Here is a 20063-nt window from a genome sequence, read left to right on the forward strand (position 1 = left end):
CTACCCCTTCTCCACTACTCAATAAACCATTTCCCTAACATACATACATTGAATACATATCTAAAGTAAATAGAACATTGAAATTGTAAATAAACATATATTTTACAATATTTTTTTTTGATAGGAAATAATTAGCAAATTAACCAGATATATCCACAAAAAGAAAATAAACATTACATTACAAAAATAGAAATAAAAAGTAAATAGCTAATTCATAAATCATTCGTGAAAACACCCGATTCTTAAAGCCCTTCTCCCTCACTGTATTTCATGGAAACCTTGTGTTTGTACCGCTTTTTAAACTGGGTCATGCTTGGACACTGCTTGAGCTCCGCACCCAACCCGTTCCACAACCTCACTCCACAAACAGAAGCACAGAAACCTGTTAATGTTTGAAGTAGTGCTCACCCCTCAAGTTATAACCCGCTGGACGATGCAAAGGACAGGGTGAAGTGGAGAAGGTTGGGTTGCTATGGAGACCCCTCAGGGGACAAGACAAAAGTGCAGTAGATTAAATCATCACAGATTTATTATTTGGATAGTCAAGGGCTGGTAAATTCACATTTATTTTGAAATCCCGTGCCGGAAGCAGTCATTATTCCTCTTCCTGCGATAGCATGTTTGACAGTTAGCGTGAGTAGCTAGCTGGCTAGCCGAAGTCGTCAGTCAATCCTTGGCGTTTCATTAATTTACGGTTATAGTTCGCGATTTTTGTTCTAGGATGTTTGCATCGGTCTGGAGTTTTGTTAAACGACACAAAATAAAATTTATTTTCACCGGAGCTATCGTTGGAGGTAAGTGTTAGCTTCGAGGAGCTAATAACTTTAGCCTGACCTGTATACCAATTTTCTTCAAAGTTTTATTCGTACTCGGATTTAAGTTCTAGTTTTAAATCATTTGAAACTAAATTCAAGAGTTTTAAGACTACGAAAAACCTTAATTTTGTCGGATATATACTTATATATTATCCGTTCAACAGTTTAATCTCTGTAATTTGACCCGGACCCAGTTGACCCACCAATAGCCTACCACTAATTTAAAACAAGTTTTACTGGTCTTAATGTTGGCTAGTTTCTTTTTTCAACAAAGAAATGATGCAATCCACAAAGACTGCGGGGAACGGGTGACCGGTCACTGTTAACGTCTTTATCGTTCATAGGCAGTGTCTCATTAAATGTACATTTTGTATTTGCCGGTAAATCGTCATTTAAAATATGATCACAGTACTTAAATCCGTATAGTGTGTTCATATCACCTTAATCTGTCATCCACTTTTATAATGTGTATATTTTATCATATATTATGTCCACTAGTACAACACGTTCATTGCACTTTGAGCCGTGTGTCGTCTCATTTTTATTTATGGCTGTACCCATCCATGTATAATGTTTAGCAGAATAGTATGTTTACAGCACCGTGTGAAACATCTTGATCCTGTATATTTCTGTACTGGCTATTAATTGTACTGCTGGTTAGACGCTAAACTGCATTTCGTTACCTTGTACTTTACATGTGTAACGACAATGGAGTTGAACCTAACCTAATGGGTGAAGAACAGAATCAAATAATGGTTAATAAGAATGGAATTCAACGTGCCCAGTGTTTATTTTGTAACATGGTTTAATTTTTCCAGATTAAAACAAAGTACAATGGTCAAGTGTGACTGGATTATATGTAATTTACCATGATTAATGTGATCCTGTGTAATAGAATAGTGTTCACAATATATCAAATCAGAACTTCTCCCGTGTTCCTGCTGAGAGCAGAATTATTAAATCAGCAAGACTTTTCAGATTCTGCAGCTCTGCGCCAAATATCTCTGGAGGAAGTTCTTTGATGTTTCATCCATGACATTCAGATCAGTTGGTTACTTTTAACTGAAATGTGTTACAGTGCTCTAAATAATGATTTGATGTTGGCCTGTAGCAGCTTTTTATAAAGGTGTAAAACATGTTAAATTTAACAGAATTGATCCGACCCTCGGTTTGTTGCGTGCCCTTGTTCTAATTACTCGGCGTGTAACAGTTCACGTAATGAATCGAACCGTTTCGGCGCTGCATGTTCGGTTTTGTGCATTTTTTTCTCATTAAATGTATTACTGGCGCGATCTAAGCGCTCGGTGCGGAACTAAAGTCCTGGGCGAGTTTCCGCAGGGTCGCCTCTGAGTGTCGGACACTGACTGACGGGGAGCGTACGCCGGTAGCTCACAGCAGCAGCACACAGCAAAACTAGCAAAGCATTAGCTCTGGTGCTAGTGGGTGGGTTTTCTCCTCTGCTGGAGATGTTGTCATGGCAACCAGATCTGTGCTTTCTGCAGGAAATGTGTTTAAATTAATCTTTCTAGCTAAAACCTTAAGTTTGAATAGTTAGTAGTAGTAGTAGTAGTAGTTACATTTGTCATATTCAGGCTTGCTGCTAAGTGTTCAAAGTTTACAGTTTTAACTTATTTATAATTTTATTCAGATTTTTACATTGTTACAATAGTTTTAAAAACTAGTCTAATTTATTTGAAATATCACCCAAATGGGTCGCTTTTATTAATTATTTATATAAATTATATTGTTTGCATTTTTAAAAAATAAAAGCATTTTAAGTATTTTTTTTCCAGCGTTTTTTGTATCAAAAATAAACCGAACAGAACCAAAATGACATTTTAGCGTAGCGTTACCCCCCAGGAATTAGGTAAGTGGTGGTATCCAGTCTTATCCAGCATATCCGGTCCGGAGTGAAGGTTGTTCTGCTGAGAGAGCGCTCCCAGGAGTAATTTGACTCCTTCAAATGATCCTGATGTGGGTGTAATATGTCAGTGTCACCTGTCCTGTGTTTGGGACCCCAGGTGTGTACTTTCTGGGTAAATATGCCCAGAGGAAGACAAGAGAGCTACAAGAGGAGGAGGCGTCAGAGTTCATCTCTCAGGCCAGACGACAGTTCCATTTCGACAGCAACCAGAGGACGTGTAACATGACGGGTATGACCTTTGACCTCTGGTGTCCTCAGTAACAGTGATAGACAGTTAGATAGTAGTAATCCTGTTGGTGTCTTCCAGTCCTGTCGATGCTCCCTCCTTTAAGAGAAGCCATCATCTGTCTGTTGAACGCAGAGACTCTGGCCAACCTCCTGAAGACAAGGTGAGTGAGGTGCGTCTAAAGCGTTGATTAGCTGGTTATTATCTGCTATTGATCAGCTGTTGTCATCACTGGTAAGCAGTCATCCACTCCAAAGGTTGGTGGTTTGGATCCCAGCTTCTGCTCTCTTGGCTTTACGGCTGAATGGCTGCTTGCTCAGTGACTGGGATGGAGCTCAGATGTGGAGAGGTGATCTGATTGGTTACCGACCTACGGCGTCGGTGCACGTGGGTGGCTGCTAGCTGGGCGTGGAAAGCGCTTTGTTTTCTCAGTCAGGGGAAACGGAACATTTACCGATTATCTCCTCTGAGATTGTTTCACTGTCGTGATGATGATGATGATGATGATGATGATGCCAGCACATGTTGATGAACACATGAATGCAGCGACATGCTAATCTGTACGTCTGAATGCAGCGACATGCTAATCTGTTAGTGTGAATGCAGCGACACGCTAATCTGTTCGTGTGAATGCAGCAACATGCTAATCTGTTCGTGTGAATGCAGCAACATGCTAATCTGTTAGAGTGAATGCAGCGACACGCTAATCTGTTAGAGTGAATGCAGCGACACGCTAATCTGTACGTCCGAATGCAGTGACATGCTAATCTGTTCGTGTGAATGCAGCAACATGCTAATCTGTTAGAGTGAATGCAGCGACACGCTAATCTGTTAGAGTGAATGCAGCGACACGCTAATCTGTACGTCCGAATGCAGCGACATGCTAATCTGTTAGTGTGAATGCAGTGACATGCTAATCTGTACGTCTGAATGCAGCGACACGCTAATCTGTACGTGTGAATGCAGTAACATGCTAATCTGTACGTCTGAATGCAGCGACATGCTAATCTGTTAGAGTGAATGCAGCGACACGCTAATCTGTACGTCTGAATGCAGCGACATGCTAATCTGTTAGAGTGAATGCAGCGACACGCTAATCTGTACGTCTGAATGCGGCGACATGCTAATCTGTTAGAGTGAATGCAGCGACACGCTAATCTGTACGTGTGAATGCAGCGACATGCTAATCTGTTTGTGTGAATGCAGTGACATGCTAATCTGTTAGAGTGAATGCAGCGACACGCTAATCTGTACGTCTGAATGCAGCGACATGCTAATCTGTTAGTGTGAATGCAGTGACATGCTAATCTGTACGTCTGAATGCAGCGACATGCTAATCTGTTAGTGTGAATGCAGTGACATGCTAATCTGTACGTGTGAATGCAGCGACATGCTAATCTGTACGTGTGAATGCAGCGACATGCTAATCTGTTAGTGTGAATGCAGTGACATGCTAATCTGTACGTGTGAATGCAGTGACATGCTAATCTCTACGTGTGAATGCAGTGACATGCTAATCTGTACGTATGAATGCAGCGACATGCTAATCTGTTAGTGTGAATGCAGCGACATGCTAATCTGTACGTGTGAATGCAGTGACATGCTAATCTGTACGTGTGAATGCAGCGACATGCTAATCTGTACGTGTGAATGCAGCGACATGCTAATCTGTTAGTGTGTTTTCATTCAAACGAAGCATTCAGGCTCAACTACCAAACAGACCTGATGTTGATGTTGTCTCTCATCAGGCCGACCAATAAGCTGGAGATCTGGGAGGATTTAAAGATCATCAGTAAGTGTTCCTCCTGCAGGTGATCTAAACCAGGTGTTGCATCAGTTTGCTGATCTCGCTGACATTTGACTTTCAGGTTTCAGTCGTACCATCGTGGCTATTTATAGCACCTGTATGCTGGTGGTCCTCCTGAGGGTCCAGTTAAACATCATTGGAGGGTACCTGTACCTGGACAGCAGCACACAGGTGAAGTTAATGTCTTGATGTTAGAAAAGTCTTCTTACCACTCCCCAGCCAGAACGCTGGGCAGTCACAAGAATTAAGAATGGGAGACTGCATAATGACTTGACTTGTGGGAGACTTTCACCCTTGGACAGACATTTGTCCGTATTTTGTTTCGAGACTGCTGCTACGGTTGTTTCTTCCACGTATCCGGATCCGGATCAAGAGGGCAGCGTTCTTTGCTGAGAAGCCACTTTCTGCAGCTCCTCTGGGGGGGTACCCCATGGCAGGTGTTCTAGTCCTCTCAGAATGACAAGCTGGTGATTCGTGTAGGGGTTTGAGTTTGCTGGTTTTCTCCCTGCCTAAGTGGAGGCTGGCTACGGTTCTTTGACTCGGTTCCCCACCGATCAGAACGCTCCCCAAACGGACTTGCAGCAGCTTCAGTCATTGCGAGCTCCTGTTCTGGATGAAGTCTTGAATGGATCGCTTCGCAGGCCTGGAGTAATTACGACGTTTCCTTGGTGTTAACTTGACGTTGATTAAACCTGGAGCTGTCCGGTCGACCGAAAAACCAACTTGGTTTCGGTTGTTTAAAAAAACCCGAAAGTGCAACGGTAGAAAAATGTCGTTCGGGTTCGGGTCGGTTTCTCGAGGTGTAATGTAACTATTCAAGCTTAACGTTTTTGGCGAGAGATGAACTTCTCCACTTTTTCTGCAGAAAGCACAGATGTAGTGAGGAGGTGGGCGGGGCTTCTCGTGCCTCCCCCTCAGTCATGCGGGCAAGAAGCCTGAGCTTGAAGCCCCGCCCACCTCACTACGTTAGTTAATCTTTCTAGCCCCAACCTTTAAACTTGAATAGTTAGTAGTAGTAACATTTGTCATATTCAGTGTTCAAAGTTTACAGTTTGAACTTGTTTATTTGTAATTTTATTAAGATTTTTATGTTGTTACAATAGTTTTTAAAACTCGGCCTAATTTATTTGATATATCACCCAAATGGGTCGCTTTTATTTATTTATACAAATTCTATTGTTTGCATTTTTTTAATAAAAGCATTGTAAGTATTTTTTTCGTGCTTTCTTGTACCGAACATTAACCGTTGCAGCCCTGGTAGTGACCCAGTCTTTGCTGAACAACTTGCCTTTCTCGGGCAGAACCTGCGTGTTTTTACTGAATAATATATTTACTTGTTTGTCACGCGTTTCTCACAGGTTGAGTCATTTACAAATGTATGATTTAATAAAAGAGACTGAAGAATGAACCGAGGGCCACAGCTCTGTCTGTGAGCTCACTAGAGCACCAGCCCATCGGCTGCAGTTCAGATCTGAATGTGTCCCCTCCAGACTCCCTTGGCCCCTCCAGATGTCCAGCAGCAGTACCTGTCCAGTATCCAGCACCTACTAGGAGACGGTAGGATGGACACTGTCCCTGCATCTAACCATGCATCAATGTGCTGTTAGAATAACGAAGGCACAATTCAACTGAATTCGTCTTCAAGGTCCAAAATGTACCCGCTTCGTAGACACAAATGTTTTTGCCCCCGCCGAAGCGGAAGCGAGGGTATTGCAATTGGGTGCGTTTGTCTGTTTGTTTGTTTGTCTGTCCGAGCGCATAACTCAAAAACTAGTAACCCAATCGACTTGACATTTTTACACAAGCAAGGTTCTGTCCGTGGCTCGGTCCTCCCCGAGAATGGTGTTGATCCGGATCTGGATCCAGATTCTAGAATTATTTTTACATCTGGAATCGTGCCTGTGCTGTAAACTGCCACTTTAAGAGGGAGGGACACGAATGGCATGATGGGAAAAAGAGTCCAGAAGGTGTCTTGTAGTACGTTCCGGAGCAGCAAGCTAGAGCAGGTTTGGCCCCTCTGGTCCGGAAGCCCTGTTTACTGTCTCACAAGATCCAATAGTCTTTTGGAGGCGGGGTCTGCGATCTCTGATTGTCGTTTTCTAGTTTTAATTGTTTCCCCCAGATTAGGGTTAATTATCCTCAACATAATAAACAAATATCTATCCTTTCATTACAGTGTAAGATAAAGATCACTGATTATCCAGTCATTAATGATGTTAACACAACGGTTTTGATTTTGCTCCCAAATCGGGACAAGCTGAAAAAGAACCAGCTGGACTTGTTAGCTGGGTTATATATTTTTTCCAATTTCTTTTAGTGGGATTATCCCTTCTGTACCTTTGCACTATTGGTTAACAACCTCTCACAGAATGGAGCTACCATTTCATCAGATTCCTAAATCCTAACGTGGAACTGTCTTATTGATTACGTCGTGTCTGACTGCTGCATCTGTTTCTGCAGGTCTGACCGAGCTGACGACTGTGGTGAAGAAGGCCGTCCAGAACTCACTGGGAAGGTGAGTTCTTCCAAATAATGTTCAGGAGAAACATGACAGGTTAGGGATAATCTCTACAGCATTTACTGTTGCTTAGCAGCAGCAGCATCATCCAGGTGTATTTCATTTCGTTTAGTGGACAGGGCGTTTGGTACATTTGGTCCCGCAGCAAATAATCTCCACTCAAAAGGGTCCAGAGCACGTTGCTGCTCCAACCTGAGTCTGTTGTCATGGCAAGTCTCCAACCAAAATGAGTTAATGAGTTAATGGGGGAAGCACCGAGACACAATGCTATCTGAAGTCGATTGATGATTGGAGCCATTGAAACTGGTCATTTATCCATAGCCTAATTGATTATTGGTATTAGTGTGTCTCTGAAGCAGACTGTGTCTTTGCTGGACCTGGAGCAACATGTGAGTTGGATCAGAGCAGAGGTGGAGACCACCTCCGGCAGGGCGTTGTCATGGTACCTACTGGCTGACGACGAGAACTCGCTGGCTGATCAGGTGACTACGTGCATGCCCACACACACATGTTACTATAGTTCACGAAATAACTTTGTTCAGTGAATAATGGACCGAACCGAACGTGAGACCCAAAGGATCATGCATTATGAGCCAGAGGAGGGTCGTCCTAGGACCTGGGTGGGCTGAGAAAGTCACATGGCGTGTCACAAAACTTAGAATGGAAATGGCGTCTCCATTTACGGAGTCAGTGGAAACGCACGAAGATCTCCAACTGCTCTGAGTCGCTCTGTTCTTTAGTCTTTATTCCAGTCACGCTTGAAAAGCTCAGCTCACGCAGGAATGCTGTGGGGAAAGAGAGCAGAGCTCCGTTTGACAGCCATCAGCCAAAGACTGTCCGAAGGTAGATCAGCGACGCTCGGCTTGAGGCTACGGTTTTGTCTCGGTGCGGTTATTTCCTCCTGCTCCTGCAAAGTCCTTTCTCTTCAACCTGCAGCCGAGCTGTGGTCGAGTATCATGAATACTGTTTGCAGAGGCTGCCCGTTGTCTCGCACGGTGCGGCGGTTTCTGGGTGAGCGGGAACATTTCACGGTTTCCCACTTTCCACATCTCTTTGCCGGAGCTGCTCTTTTGAGTAAAAACCGGTTACTTTAGCTGTACTTGTGAGCAGGTTTTTATTCTGATCTTGCATTCGAATGTTGAAATCTGTCAGCCGGACATGCCAGTCTTGCACATCAGCCATCACGTGAGGGAAACTTAGCATGATCGCACTTTTCATCTGTCAAAAACACGTGAAGTTGCTCCCGTAGCTCAAACACACGAGCTGAAGCTTTGCCACAGGCCAGCCGCCGAGTCTCTGGGTGGAGCGCTTGATGCTAATCCTTCCTACAGGCCTTGTCTTCGTGAAGTTTATCATGCATGTCTTGTGGTGCAGGACCTAGGTCTGCTGGTAATGTTGTGGCAACACGTGCCTAAGGAGAAACACCTGGTATGGGGCGACGGTGGCGCGGTGTTTGAGAGGGTCGCCCTACGACCGAGAGGTTGGGGGTTCGATCCCCGGCTCAGGCACATGCGTACGCTGTCGTTGTGTCCTTGGGCAAGACGCTTCGCCCGCGTCGCCCGGGCGAATGCGCACGCTGCGACCAGCAGCAGAGTGTAACTGCTGTAAGGCAAATCTACCTTCGGGCACCTGTTAAGACGCCTTACCTTACCTTTACCTGTAACATGGAGTTTAGCTTTGCACCACGGTCTACTGTTCATCGCCTCCTCTTGTCTTTTAGGCCTGTGGCCTGACAAACGAAGATGCCGTGACCATCAGACTGTTGAATGAGACCAGAGATATGTTGGACAGGTAAGCACCTCTCACTGCGCTGCGTGGTAAGTGCAGCTCATCAGGCACTATTGTGAGCCGAGGAAGAATATTAAATACCAAAGGTGCGACAAAGCGGTACGTGGCAGTTCTTCAAAATAAAGACTCGTAGTACTCAACTGGGTGGAGTTGCTACTGATTAAGTCAGCGCCAGAGCTAATTAACTCCTTGCTAACCACGATGCTACCGTGTCGCAAAGAGATGGAGGGAAACGTGTTGATGATTTACACAAGAAGTAGACATTTTCATAGGACGGAGGAAGAACGTTTGCTACATGTTGTCTTGTTCTACTTTTACCGTGTGACTGGACAGGATACACCACCGCTGATGCCCAGCTTGGAGGTGGTTGCATCTTCTTGCCACAAGGTGGTGCTGTTGACCATGGCAAAGATGAAGTGCAAGTACAAAACTAAACTATAAGATGACATTTTAGAAAATAGCAGTACATTCTTTTCATTCTTAGATTCCCATTCACAAATGGGACAAGAAAAAGCAATTTCTAACAAGGACAAGTCTAACAAGGACAAGTCTAACAAGGACAAGTCTAACAAGGACAAGTCTAACAAGGACAAGTCTAACAAGGACAAGTCTAACAAGGACAAGTCTAACAAGGACAAGTCTAACAAGGACAAGTCTAACAAGGACAAGTCTAACAAGGACAAGTCTAACAAGGACAACTTGGAGCAAACAGATTAATTCCAGATTGGATAAAAGGAACTGGAGAGCATTTGGGGGATTGATAACATCAGAATAAACCCTCGAGGCGTTAGCAGACCTATGGAAGGGAACAGTGCTCCTTGTGGAGGGAGGAACGGCTTGTGTCTGAAATGCATTTGTATTCACTCGCCAGCACAAAGGATATGTGACATCATCTGTGTGTGTGTGTGTGTGTGTGTGTTTTCAGTCCACACTTCACTACTGTCCTCAACACCTGTCTGAACCGAGGTTTTTCTCATCTCCTTGACAACCTAGCTGAGTTCTTCCACCTGCCCACTGGTGACTCCGCCCCCAACTCTGCACCTGATAGGTCAGCTGATCAATGAGCCGTTATTGCTTGATGGATTGTGTTGGACCTTGAAGCTGCTCTCTGGTTCGGTCCTTGGATACCAGATCATTATCATTATCATTATCATTATCATTATCTTGATGAAACATTAGAAACGTCTCAACAGTTTAGAATTACAGAGGCTTTACTTTTCCTGTTATTGATCACTGATCATAATGACATCCATGTTTGTGTGTTCAGTCTGTCTGCTGTCGGTCTTCCTCTGGCGAAAATCATTCCCATCATCAACGGCCAAATCAACATGGTCTGCAGCGAGGCGCCCAGCCGCTTCATTCAGGTGAGAAGCCCCCGCGACTGGGACATCAAGTCTTTGAACCCAGCTAGCGCTGGGACATCAAGTCTTTGAACCCAGCTAGCGCTGGGACATCAAGTCTTTGAACCCAGCTAGCGCTGGGACATCAAGTCTTTGAACCCAGCTAGCGCTGGGACATCAAGTCTTTGAACCCGGCTAGTAGCAGTTTGGAACAAATTCAAAAGTGTCTTGAATTTAAAGGAACAGGCCAAAGTTTGGTTAGAGGCAGAGCAGATTGGGTTAGCTGGGTTAGGTTTATGGTTAGCTGGGTTAAGGTTGGCTGGTTTAGGGTTAGGGTTAGCTGGTTTAGGTGCCATCGTTTTGTCCAGCAGCATAATCCCAACTCGCTCCCTGCGTGCCATAAAACCTGTAAAGCTTGGCATCACAATCCAGCGGGCGACTGCTGCCAGGCCCGGGGGGGGGGGGGGCAATGTGGGGTTCAGTGTCGGGCCCAAGGACACTTCAACATGCGGACAGTCAGAGCCGGGATTCAAACGGCTGCTCCTCGGGGGGGTCATTAACCACCGAGTCAAGCGTGAGGGAACCCTTCAGCCAGACGGAGTGAAAGGATTAAACGGCTCAAAAGCGCCGACCCAAACACCAAGTTGAACCTTTCCTGAACTGCTGAGTGCAACTTTGGGCTTGTGGTAACGTTGAACTCTCCGTATGTCAGGATCTACTGATGAACGACCAGGTCAAAGAGTTTGCAGCCAACGTCTACGAGGCCTTCAGCACGCCGCAGGGGCTTCAGAAATAATCCAGAAGAACGGGATCAGGAGTCGTACGATCTCTCTGTGACACCAGGATGTGAATATTCAAATAAAACTAGACAACAGCGTTTCCTGTTTCTGTCTCGTGTCTTCTCCGTGGAGCACTGAGGATGAAGAAGCCTCTGTAGCAATGCATCCTGGGAAAGAGCTGATGGGGTCTTCTTCTTCTGTGTTGGCGCCTCGGCAGCAGACATCACTACAACGCGGAGGATTTTATGTTTCCTCTCATAGTTTTTGTTCTACTTCGTCTCCCAGTGACTGTTCTTAGTACTAGTAGTAGTACTAGAGCTACTAGTAGTAGTACTAGAGCTACTATTGACTATCCTGGCCACGTGTTTTGTTTGGTCTTGTGAAGATATTGTGTGAGATCTGAGCGAACACAAGGTGGCGCTGCAGGCCTGTTTTAGAGCGTTTTAAAGTTGTCATTGTTTATGGACACTAATTTGATCTTTGAGTAAAGGATCATTGATCCGTTACTCACCTTGGTTATAAAGTGCTACAGGTGTAAAGGTCTCACCCCTCCCCCCCCCCCCCCCCCCCCCCACCGGGCTGCCATCGCTGACTTTAAATCTATAAAGCTTGACGTTGGTCCGCAGTAAAAGCTGATCACACTATGGATCTCTCCGATGAAACGTGATCTGGGTTTAGCTCGTTGCTACAAAATAATGCTGTCAAGTTTCCAGGTGAACAACTCGTGAATAAGATGGAGGTCATGTGACCATGACTCGGGTCATGTGACCATGACTGTGCAGATTCATGTTCAGGTAGTGAGAAGAACTTTAAACTCCGTGAGATCTTTAACAGCATAATATGTTGTTGAAATGTTTTTTCCACACTTGATTTCAGACAATGAGATCACTTCCAGTATCGGCGCCCCTCCTCCTAGGCAGGTGTGATGTCATCCTGTGGGGGGTGTGGCTTCGACATCTGATAGCAAAGACAATGAAGAATCCTCTTCACTTTCGACACTGGATTTCAGACCGGTTTCCAGTAGCTGTCTTATTCTGTCACTGGTGACCAGTATGACCAGCATGAACTATGACATCATCTATTGGTCCCCTCTGAGCCATGTCCTGATTGGTTGCTTTCTGTCAGGCTTCACTCTGCTCCTGATTGGATGCCATCTTTAGGATGAGGTCACAGAAGGAAAGTCATCTTACCTGTGATGGATGGATGGAGAATAACTTGAACCAATAACCTCTGATCTGTCACTCAGTCGTGGGAGGCGGGACTGGAGCCCCCGCTGGTCGCTGGGCCAGTTCTCCAGTTCATCCCTTATGCTTGGAGACCAGTCTCGACTCGCCAGTCTCGACTTGCCAGTTTAGACTCGCCAGTTTAGACTCGCCAGTCTCGACTCGCCAGTTTAGACTCGCCAGTCTCGACTCGCCAGTTTAGACTAGCCAGTCTCGACTCGCCAGTTTAGACTCGCCAGTTTAGACTCGCCAGTTTAGACTCGCCAGTCTCGACTCGCCAGTCTCGACTCGCCAGTCTCGACTCACCAGTCTCGACTCGCCAGTTTGGACTCGCCAGTTTAGACTTGCCAGTTTAGACTCGCCAGTTTAGACTCGCCAGTTTAGACTCGCCAGTCTCGACTCACCAGTTTAGACTCGCCAGTTTAGACTCGCCAGTTTGGACTCGCCAGTCTCGATTCGCCAGTCTCGACTCGCCAGTCTCGACTCGCCAGTCTCGACTCACCAGTCTCGACTCGCCAGTTTGGACTCGCCAGTTTAGACTTGCCAGTTTAGACTCGCCAGTTTAGACTCGCCAGTTTAGACTCGCCAGTCTCGACTCGCCAGTTTAGACTCGCCAGTTTAGACTCGCCAGTCTCGACTCACCAGTCTCGACTCGCCAGCCTGTCGGACATGCAGAAACGTGGAACCTTCCAGCAAAGTAAACGCTTATCTGATCGGGATGTTCTGTGTGTGGGGTCACAGGTTCACTTCCTTCATCCCTTGCTCAAGGACACGTCGACATTTACAGCAGGCTATGAAGGGATTTAAACATCTTGATGACCTCATCGACTGGACAGAACAAACCTGAGGAGAAGCCATGTGATGAGTCATCGTTTAAATGGGGTCCAACCGTCTTCAAGTCAGAGTGAAGCAGGTCACATGATACAAAGGAGGAGGAGCCAACACTGGCGTGATGATAGCGACGTTGGGGGGGGGGGGTATATCCCGCGGATAACATCAATCAGATGTGGAGGCGGAGCTGCAGTTTCCCGGAAAGGATGACGCAAGGAGGACGGATGGGGAGAAGAGGAAGAGGAAGAGGAGTAAGATGAATCATTTAATGTAAAGATTATTGTTTTCAACAGTTCATAATATTCTATTTATAATGTCAATGCAAACATAAATGTGACCAATGTCATATTAAGAATTTAATCATTCATATTTTTAACATCTCTGAACAAATGAATAAATTAACAAATAGAGTTAGAAAAAAGTTGACCGTTTAACTCGATGGACGAAGGTAAAGTGGAACGAACGCTCCTCCTCCTCCTCCTCTATTCTGGGCAGGAGCAGCTTTGTGTCTCATCCTTTACTGGGAAACCAGTGAGAAACTGGGAGCGTCATTCCCTGATGGTCCAAGTATAACGTTAAACTGTTAAACGACTTAAGAGCTGCTCCTGGGTCAGTTTGAACATTTGATCTGAGACAAATCAAGAGACGATGGAGAAGGTTTAAATTCTGAACTTCATTGTGTTGCTGCATTTACACAAAGTTTGTCTTAAGGAGGGAGGGTAAGAGGAAGGAAAGAAGGAAGGAAGGAAGGGAAGATAGGAGGAAGATAAGAGGAAGGAAAGAAGAAGCAGGTGGGGAGGAGACAGGGAGGAGAGGATGGAAGGAAGAAGCGGGTGAGGAGGAGACAGAGAGGAGAGGATGGAAGGAAGAAGCGGGTGAGGAGGAGACAGAGGGAGGAGGAAGGAAGGAAGGAAGAAGCGGGTGAGGAGGAGAGAGGGAGGAGAGGATGGAAGGAAGAAGCGGGTGAGGAGGAGAGAGGGAGGAGGAAGGAAGGAAGGAAGAAGCGGGTGAGGAGGAGACAGAGGGAGGAGGAAGGAAGGAAGGAAGAAGCGGGTGAGGAGGAGAGAGGGAGGAGGAAAGGAAGCAAGGAAGAAGCGGGTGAGGAGGAGACAGAGGGAGCTAGGAGGAGAGGAAGCATGTCCTTATATGGCAGAGCAGTTCGGGGTTGCTCAATTTCATCATCGCAGGATAATCCTTCTATAAATAGGATGACGTCAGCGCTTGTGTCGGGTAGCATTCCTCATGACGTAACCAGGCCCCGCCCAGCCCCGCCGTGTCCCTTTAAGAGGGGTGATGCAACGCGGCGAGCACATGCCACCAAAGCGCAGCGGAGACGCGCCTGTTCTCAGTTCAGCCAGTGAGACGCGCACGCGCACGCGCACGCGCTGGACGGGTAAGTGCGTCTGTTTGTTCTAAGGGCTTTAAGTAAGCTCGTTTCTGCTCGCGAAGACAGAACTAACCGATCGGTGATTAATGAGCTGTTATCGATTAAAACTTCACCGCGATCAGCTGTTTGATGAGTCAAAGTCTGCTCCGAAAACATCCGGTTTCATTCTGACTGAGTGACGTCACGGGAATGAAGCAAGATGAATAATTAACAGATCCGATCTGTGATTTAAAGTTACGTTGAGAGGTTTCTTTATTGTCTGAATATTTCCTGTTGTGAGAGCTGATAATAGTAATCAGGCGTATTGACTGATCTCTTTATTCTTCTATCAATAATAAATCAGTTCGTTTAACCTTAACCCTCTTGACATCCTGAAACTTTGTTCTTGTTGGAGGTCCGTATCATCATTACTCAGCAAAAACCCGGTTGTACCGTAGTATTACTAACGGTGTACCGTAGTATTGCATTCTAATGATGAATATTACACAGTCTCACGTTTAACACGAGGACATTCTATTGACTTTAGACTGTGTTGTCTAAAACAAAATCCTAAATATTTTATGTCTTCACTTTAACGTGTCTGATCAGACATTCTATTAGATGTTTGTTCCGACTAATTATATTTCCTGCAACGCACAACTCAGACCTTTTTTTCATCTGACTCTTATTGTGGAATAATTGCAGCCTTTATTTTCAAGTTTTAATAACTTTTAGTATTTTATTGAAAAAAATTAACAATTATTTTAAAACTAAATGGGAATTTTGAAAACCAGTCCACATATGAAAATGTCCATTGAGCCGGGAAAGAGCGGAGGGGCGGGGCTGGGCGCTGTTCAGGATGGTTTACACCTATTTCTCATGGGACACTTCCTTTTTCTAGAATGATGCTGCAGCATTGCGCCCCGTCTCTGGCTGACATCAGCTGCTCCGCCCTCGTCCCCTGCTTGTCCCCGCCGAGGACGCTCACCCTGGATGACTTCACCAACTTCACACCAATCGTGAAAGACGAGCTGCGTCTGGCCATCCAAAACAAGCGTCTGTCCAACGGGCCGAGCGCAGACGCGAGCTCTGATGGAGCCAGCTCCAGCTCGGACCACGCCTCAGAACATCCAGCCGGCGGAGACGGCGCTAAGAGACAGGTGACGGCAAGGGACAGCACCGTTTTCTCTGTCACTTCCACGTGTGTTTGAAATGCTTACGATGCCGTTGGGTGTCAGAGCCGTCCTCAGGAGCAGGAGAGGAGGAAGAGACGGAGGGAGAGGAACAAAATCGCTGCCGCCAAGTGTCGCAACAAGAAAAAGGAGAAGACCGAGTCTCTGCAGAAGGTAGATTTTTACTCGTATCAGAAAAGATTCTTGGATCTTGAATCGTGAAAAGACGCCTCGCTCCTGTGAGATTTAGAAAGGATGACAAGTCTGTATTAGATTGTAAAACGGGTCCTTAATGTTCTCAAAGAACCCAACTGGTTCCAGAGTAGATGAAAGCTCTTTCCATCTTTTGAGGTTGGATTGCCATCTAGGGGCGGTTCTGTGTTTCTGAATTGATCTTGCTCTGGATGATTTTTGTTCCTTTTCAACATATTCCCGGAGAACAGACGGAAGACTGATTTGTCCTTCTCCTCCAGGAGTCAGAGAAGCTGGAGAGCGTCAATGCGGACCTGAAGGCTCAAATCGAGGAACTGAAGCATCAGAAGCAGCAGCTGGTCTATATGCTCAACCTGCACCGGCCCACCTGCATCGTTCGAGCACAGAATGGCCAGACGCCGGAGGATGAGAGGAAGCTGTTCATCCAGCACATCAAGGAGGGCACGTTGCAACTCCAACATCCAGCCTCCTCCTCCGCCGGCCACTCATCCACGTCCACGTCCACGTCCACGTCCACGTCCACAGAGCAGCCCTGGACGAAGGATTTCTGTCCATCACTCAAATTCTCTGTCCCAGTCACCTATGAGCCAGGTGTGTTGGACTCACTATGGAGCTGACCAAACGGAGAAGGATGAGCTGTCAGACAAAACGTCATGTGACCCCAGAAACCTAGCAGCTGATTGGACAGGAAATGGCAGTGACATCACCCTGACTTAATGTCAAGAAGACAAAACAAAGACGGTTTATTTTAGTAGATGAGTCTGATTGTCATCTTGGGTTCATCCACAAGTAGAAGCTGTGTGTGTGTGTGTGTGTGTGTGTGTGTGTGCTCAGAGATCTAAGAGTGTTTGAGCTACGGCTGATGAAGTTGTCTTTTGTGTTTTGTGTCATAAAAACCGGTTTATTTATTCCATATGTCTGCCCGTCTCTCATCCGAGGCTACCTGCTGCTAATAATGACTCAGGACTGCTCAGCCTGCGCTCATGGAGAAGAACTAGAATGGAGCCACACGTGCAGGTGATTAGTTAGACGTGGTTTTCATGTTCAGAACTACAGTTAAGGCATTGAGGTAAAGCCGCTGATTAGTTGGAGGTAGAAAAGGGGCTCTGGTTTCACGCTTTTTCCGATTGAAAGACCAACATCCAAAGAATGTTACTTTGAGAGGTCAAGGGCACGATGTTTAGTTTCTTCATGCGTTGTCGAAGGCCTCCCCATTCTCCCGGCGTCTGGGTTGGATGTTGTGTTGACTAAACCCTCAGCAGGGACCATTGGTGTTAATGTGGAGCGTCCTCAGGCTCCACCCTAACCCTTCACCGTGCAACGAGAGTCCAGAGTGAGGAGGGGGTCGTGTAGAACAACGGCCCCCCACTTACCTGATTCCAGCAGGTTGGAAGGGAAAAGGCTGCAGCGTGACCGTTGCTTGTTGTACGCGGTCTAAAGTCACCTGACGTGGAGTGTGTCGTGTTTGGTTGCTGCTCATGATTTGATGATGGACAGCGCTTATACAGAACTTTCCCTCCAGATAGTTCCTCCACTGGAGGCCAAAGACAGAAACTACTACTACTACAAATGTGTACTTTATCCATCTGATATGTCCGCTTTTGTTTTTTACTTAATTAAAATTACTGGAAATTATTTGTGATGGTGTTTCTGAAAGCAGAATTAGGGGCTGCAGGGCGGTGCCTAGCTCAACGGCACCTCGGCAGTGCGCTGGAGGTAGACTGGACCTTCTCCAACAACCAGCACACAGTATTTTTGTCTGGGCTGGGACTTGAACCGGTGACCCTCCGGTTCCTAACCCACGGGCCTGATCATCAGCAGCGCTCATCACAATCCTATTGAGTGGCGAGCGCCGTACCTGGATGCAGCACCTGAGGCGAACACGGGAAAAGAAGTTCTTCTTGATAGCTTGTTAAACTAAAAACAGAAAAGCTTATGTAACGTGAGCGGATTGCAGGCTGCCGGCGGTGATGCAGTCTGACAGCATTTACTCGTTGCATTTATTCTGGTCAGAACAACAGAAAAACATAAATGTATATCTGCACACGGAAACAGGAAGATCAGCAGCTGTACGTTAGCATAGCGCGTTAGCAAGGATCAGCTAGCATGCAACGTGGTCAGAGAATCTACTCAAAATAAGGTTATTAGTTCTCCTAAACATCGCCTGTAACTTCGTGATTACATAGTAATTATATTAATGACCACGCGAAAAGGCACAGATCTTGACTTTCACCAGTTAATAATACTAAATATTACAACGACGTGAACAGCTCCGTCACATGGCACCTACCTCCAACATGACACGCGATTCTCTGTTGGAGCAGACGCTGTTCGAGCAAGAGGAAGACGTGCGGGTTCCTTATCACCGGGATGCAAACAGAAAAATCTGTACCGGCCGGCCGGACGGGCCGGGCCGGGACGCTCTGAGCCGGGACGGGACGGGACGGACCGGGACCAGGAAATGTCTCCCTGTCGGTTTGTGTTCTATTTAAACACAGAACCGAACACAGGGCGCGCCTCGCCGGGACGGTCCGCTCCCTGACGTCCACACAAACACACAAACACAACCGGAGGCGAAACGTAACGAACCGGTCCGACCGAGCCCGAACCACGAAACCTTCCACCGACACGCCCCGAGCCTGTACGGGACACGGGGGTCTGGACGCGGCTCCGTACCTGGGTCCAGGTGTCTGCGCTGAGAAACGCGCTGAAACTTTATTTATACTTCAAAGAAGAAAAACAAACAAACAACAACTTCAAAGAAGAAAAACAAACAGACAAAACAACAACTTCAAAGAAGAAAAACAAACATACAAAACAACAACTTCAAAGAAGAAAAACAAACAAACAACAACTTCAAAGAAGAAAAACAAACAGACAAAACAACAACTTCAAAGAAGAAAAACAAACAAACAAAACAACAACTTCAAAGAAGAAAAACAAACAAACAACAACTTCAAAGAAGAAAAACAAACAGACAAAACAACAACTTCAAAGAAGAAAAACAAACAAACAACAACTTCAAAGAAGACAAGAGCAGTCAAACAAAGACTGTCAGACTCCCACAGAGAATTACATCTGGTTTAAGTGAGACAACAACACAAACACTTTGTGTTAATAATCACACACAGATTAATCACATATAAAGCATCACACACTGTAACTGATGCATGCTGGGAGTAAGTCAGGGCCCCGGGGCCGAGGGAAAGGAGAAACTAACACATTACTTCTGCATAGATGACATATTTTTATTTCTCTTGTTCATTTCACTTTTTTAATGGATTCTACTGGCCGTGTTCTTCTGCAGCTCGATCCAGCAGACATTTATCATAGTCGCTTGTCGGTTTAGGGAAGTGAATAAACCAGACACCTCCCTCCAGTCGGTGGTACAAGTCGCCATGGTTACACAAGCCTGCGTTTTTGCTGACTTTTTTTGAACAAATTAAAATACAGATTTACAATTATTGCTGATTGGCCGGTAGACAATTACAAATATAGAAATAAAATGTACAGATACTATGGAGATATCTAAGCATAAGTACAGCCAGAAATAAAAAACACTTTCATTCAAATACTGTACAGGCCAGGCCAGCATGCAGAAGTTGAGGGTGGCGTACAATGACTGCATGCGGATACTTCTCAGGAAGCCCAGATGGTCCAGCGCCAGTGAGATGTTCTGTGGTGTCGGGGTTAACGCCCTTAATGCTCAGCTGAGGCACCTGCATACAGGTTTATACGTCGGCTGCATGACTCAGGGAATGACATCATCAGAACACTGACTCAGCCAAGCCTAAGTGCTGTGAAGTTTAGCTCAGGTATTTGGAGTCATTGGTACCTGATGTTATTATAGGATTACTGTGTTTACTGTGTAAACGTTGTAAATATGGTAAATGTTATGTGTGCTTTTTAATTGGACCATTGTGTCTGTAATAAAGAGTTGATTGATTGATTGATTGATTGTACACTACAAAACAAAACTAGGCATGTTATAATTTGCATAGATGCATCACAACATTTAACCTAAAACAATAAATAACGACTTAACTCTATAGCAGTTTTGT

General features: G+C 45.6%; 2 protein-coding genes across 2 annotated transcripts; both read left to right on the forward strand.

The window, feature by feature from the left end:
• Nucleotides 1-618: 618 nt before the first annotated feature.
• pex3 (peroxisomal biogenesis factor 3) lies at nucleotides 619-11289 on the forward strand. Its single transcript, XM_068753750.1, has 12 exons — nucleotides 619-794; nucleotides 2837-2968; nucleotides 3047-3128; nucleotides 4714-4757; nucleotides 4834-4943; nucleotides 6263-6329; nucleotides 7233-7287; nucleotides 7634-7772; nucleotides 9011-9081; nucleotides 10004-10126; nucleotides 10346-10442; nucleotides 11131-11289. The coding sequence occupies exons 1-12, from the start codon at nucleotides 722-724 to the stop codon at nucleotides 11212-11214; spliced, it is 1077 nt and encodes a 358-aa protein (XP_068609851.1). The 5' UTR covers nucleotides 619-721; the 3' UTR covers nucleotides 11215-11289.
• A 3280-nt stretch (nucleotides 11290-14569) lies between these two features.
• Nucleotides 14570-17637, forward strand: atf3 (activating transcription factor 3). Its single transcript, XM_068753661.1, is given in 5 exon segments — nucleotides 14570-14644; nucleotides 15519-15777; nucleotides 15856-15963; nucleotides 16263-16524; nucleotides 16527-17637. Coding segments are annotated over 4 exon segments (690 nt in total). The 5' UTR covers nucleotides 14570-14644; nucleotide 15519; the 3' UTR covers nucleotides 16589-17637.
• Nucleotides 17638-20063: the final 2426 nt, after the last annotated feature.

Source organism: Brachionichthys hirsutus, chromosome 20 (genome assembly GCF_040956055.1).
Source record: "Brachionichthys hirsutus isolate HB-005 chromosome 20, CSIRO-AGI_Bhir_v1, whole genome shotgun sequence".
In the NCBI taxonomy this organism is placed as follows: domain Eukaryota; kingdom Metazoa; phylum Chordata; class Actinopteri; order Lophiiformes; family Brachionichthyidae; genus Brachionichthys; species Brachionichthys hirsutus.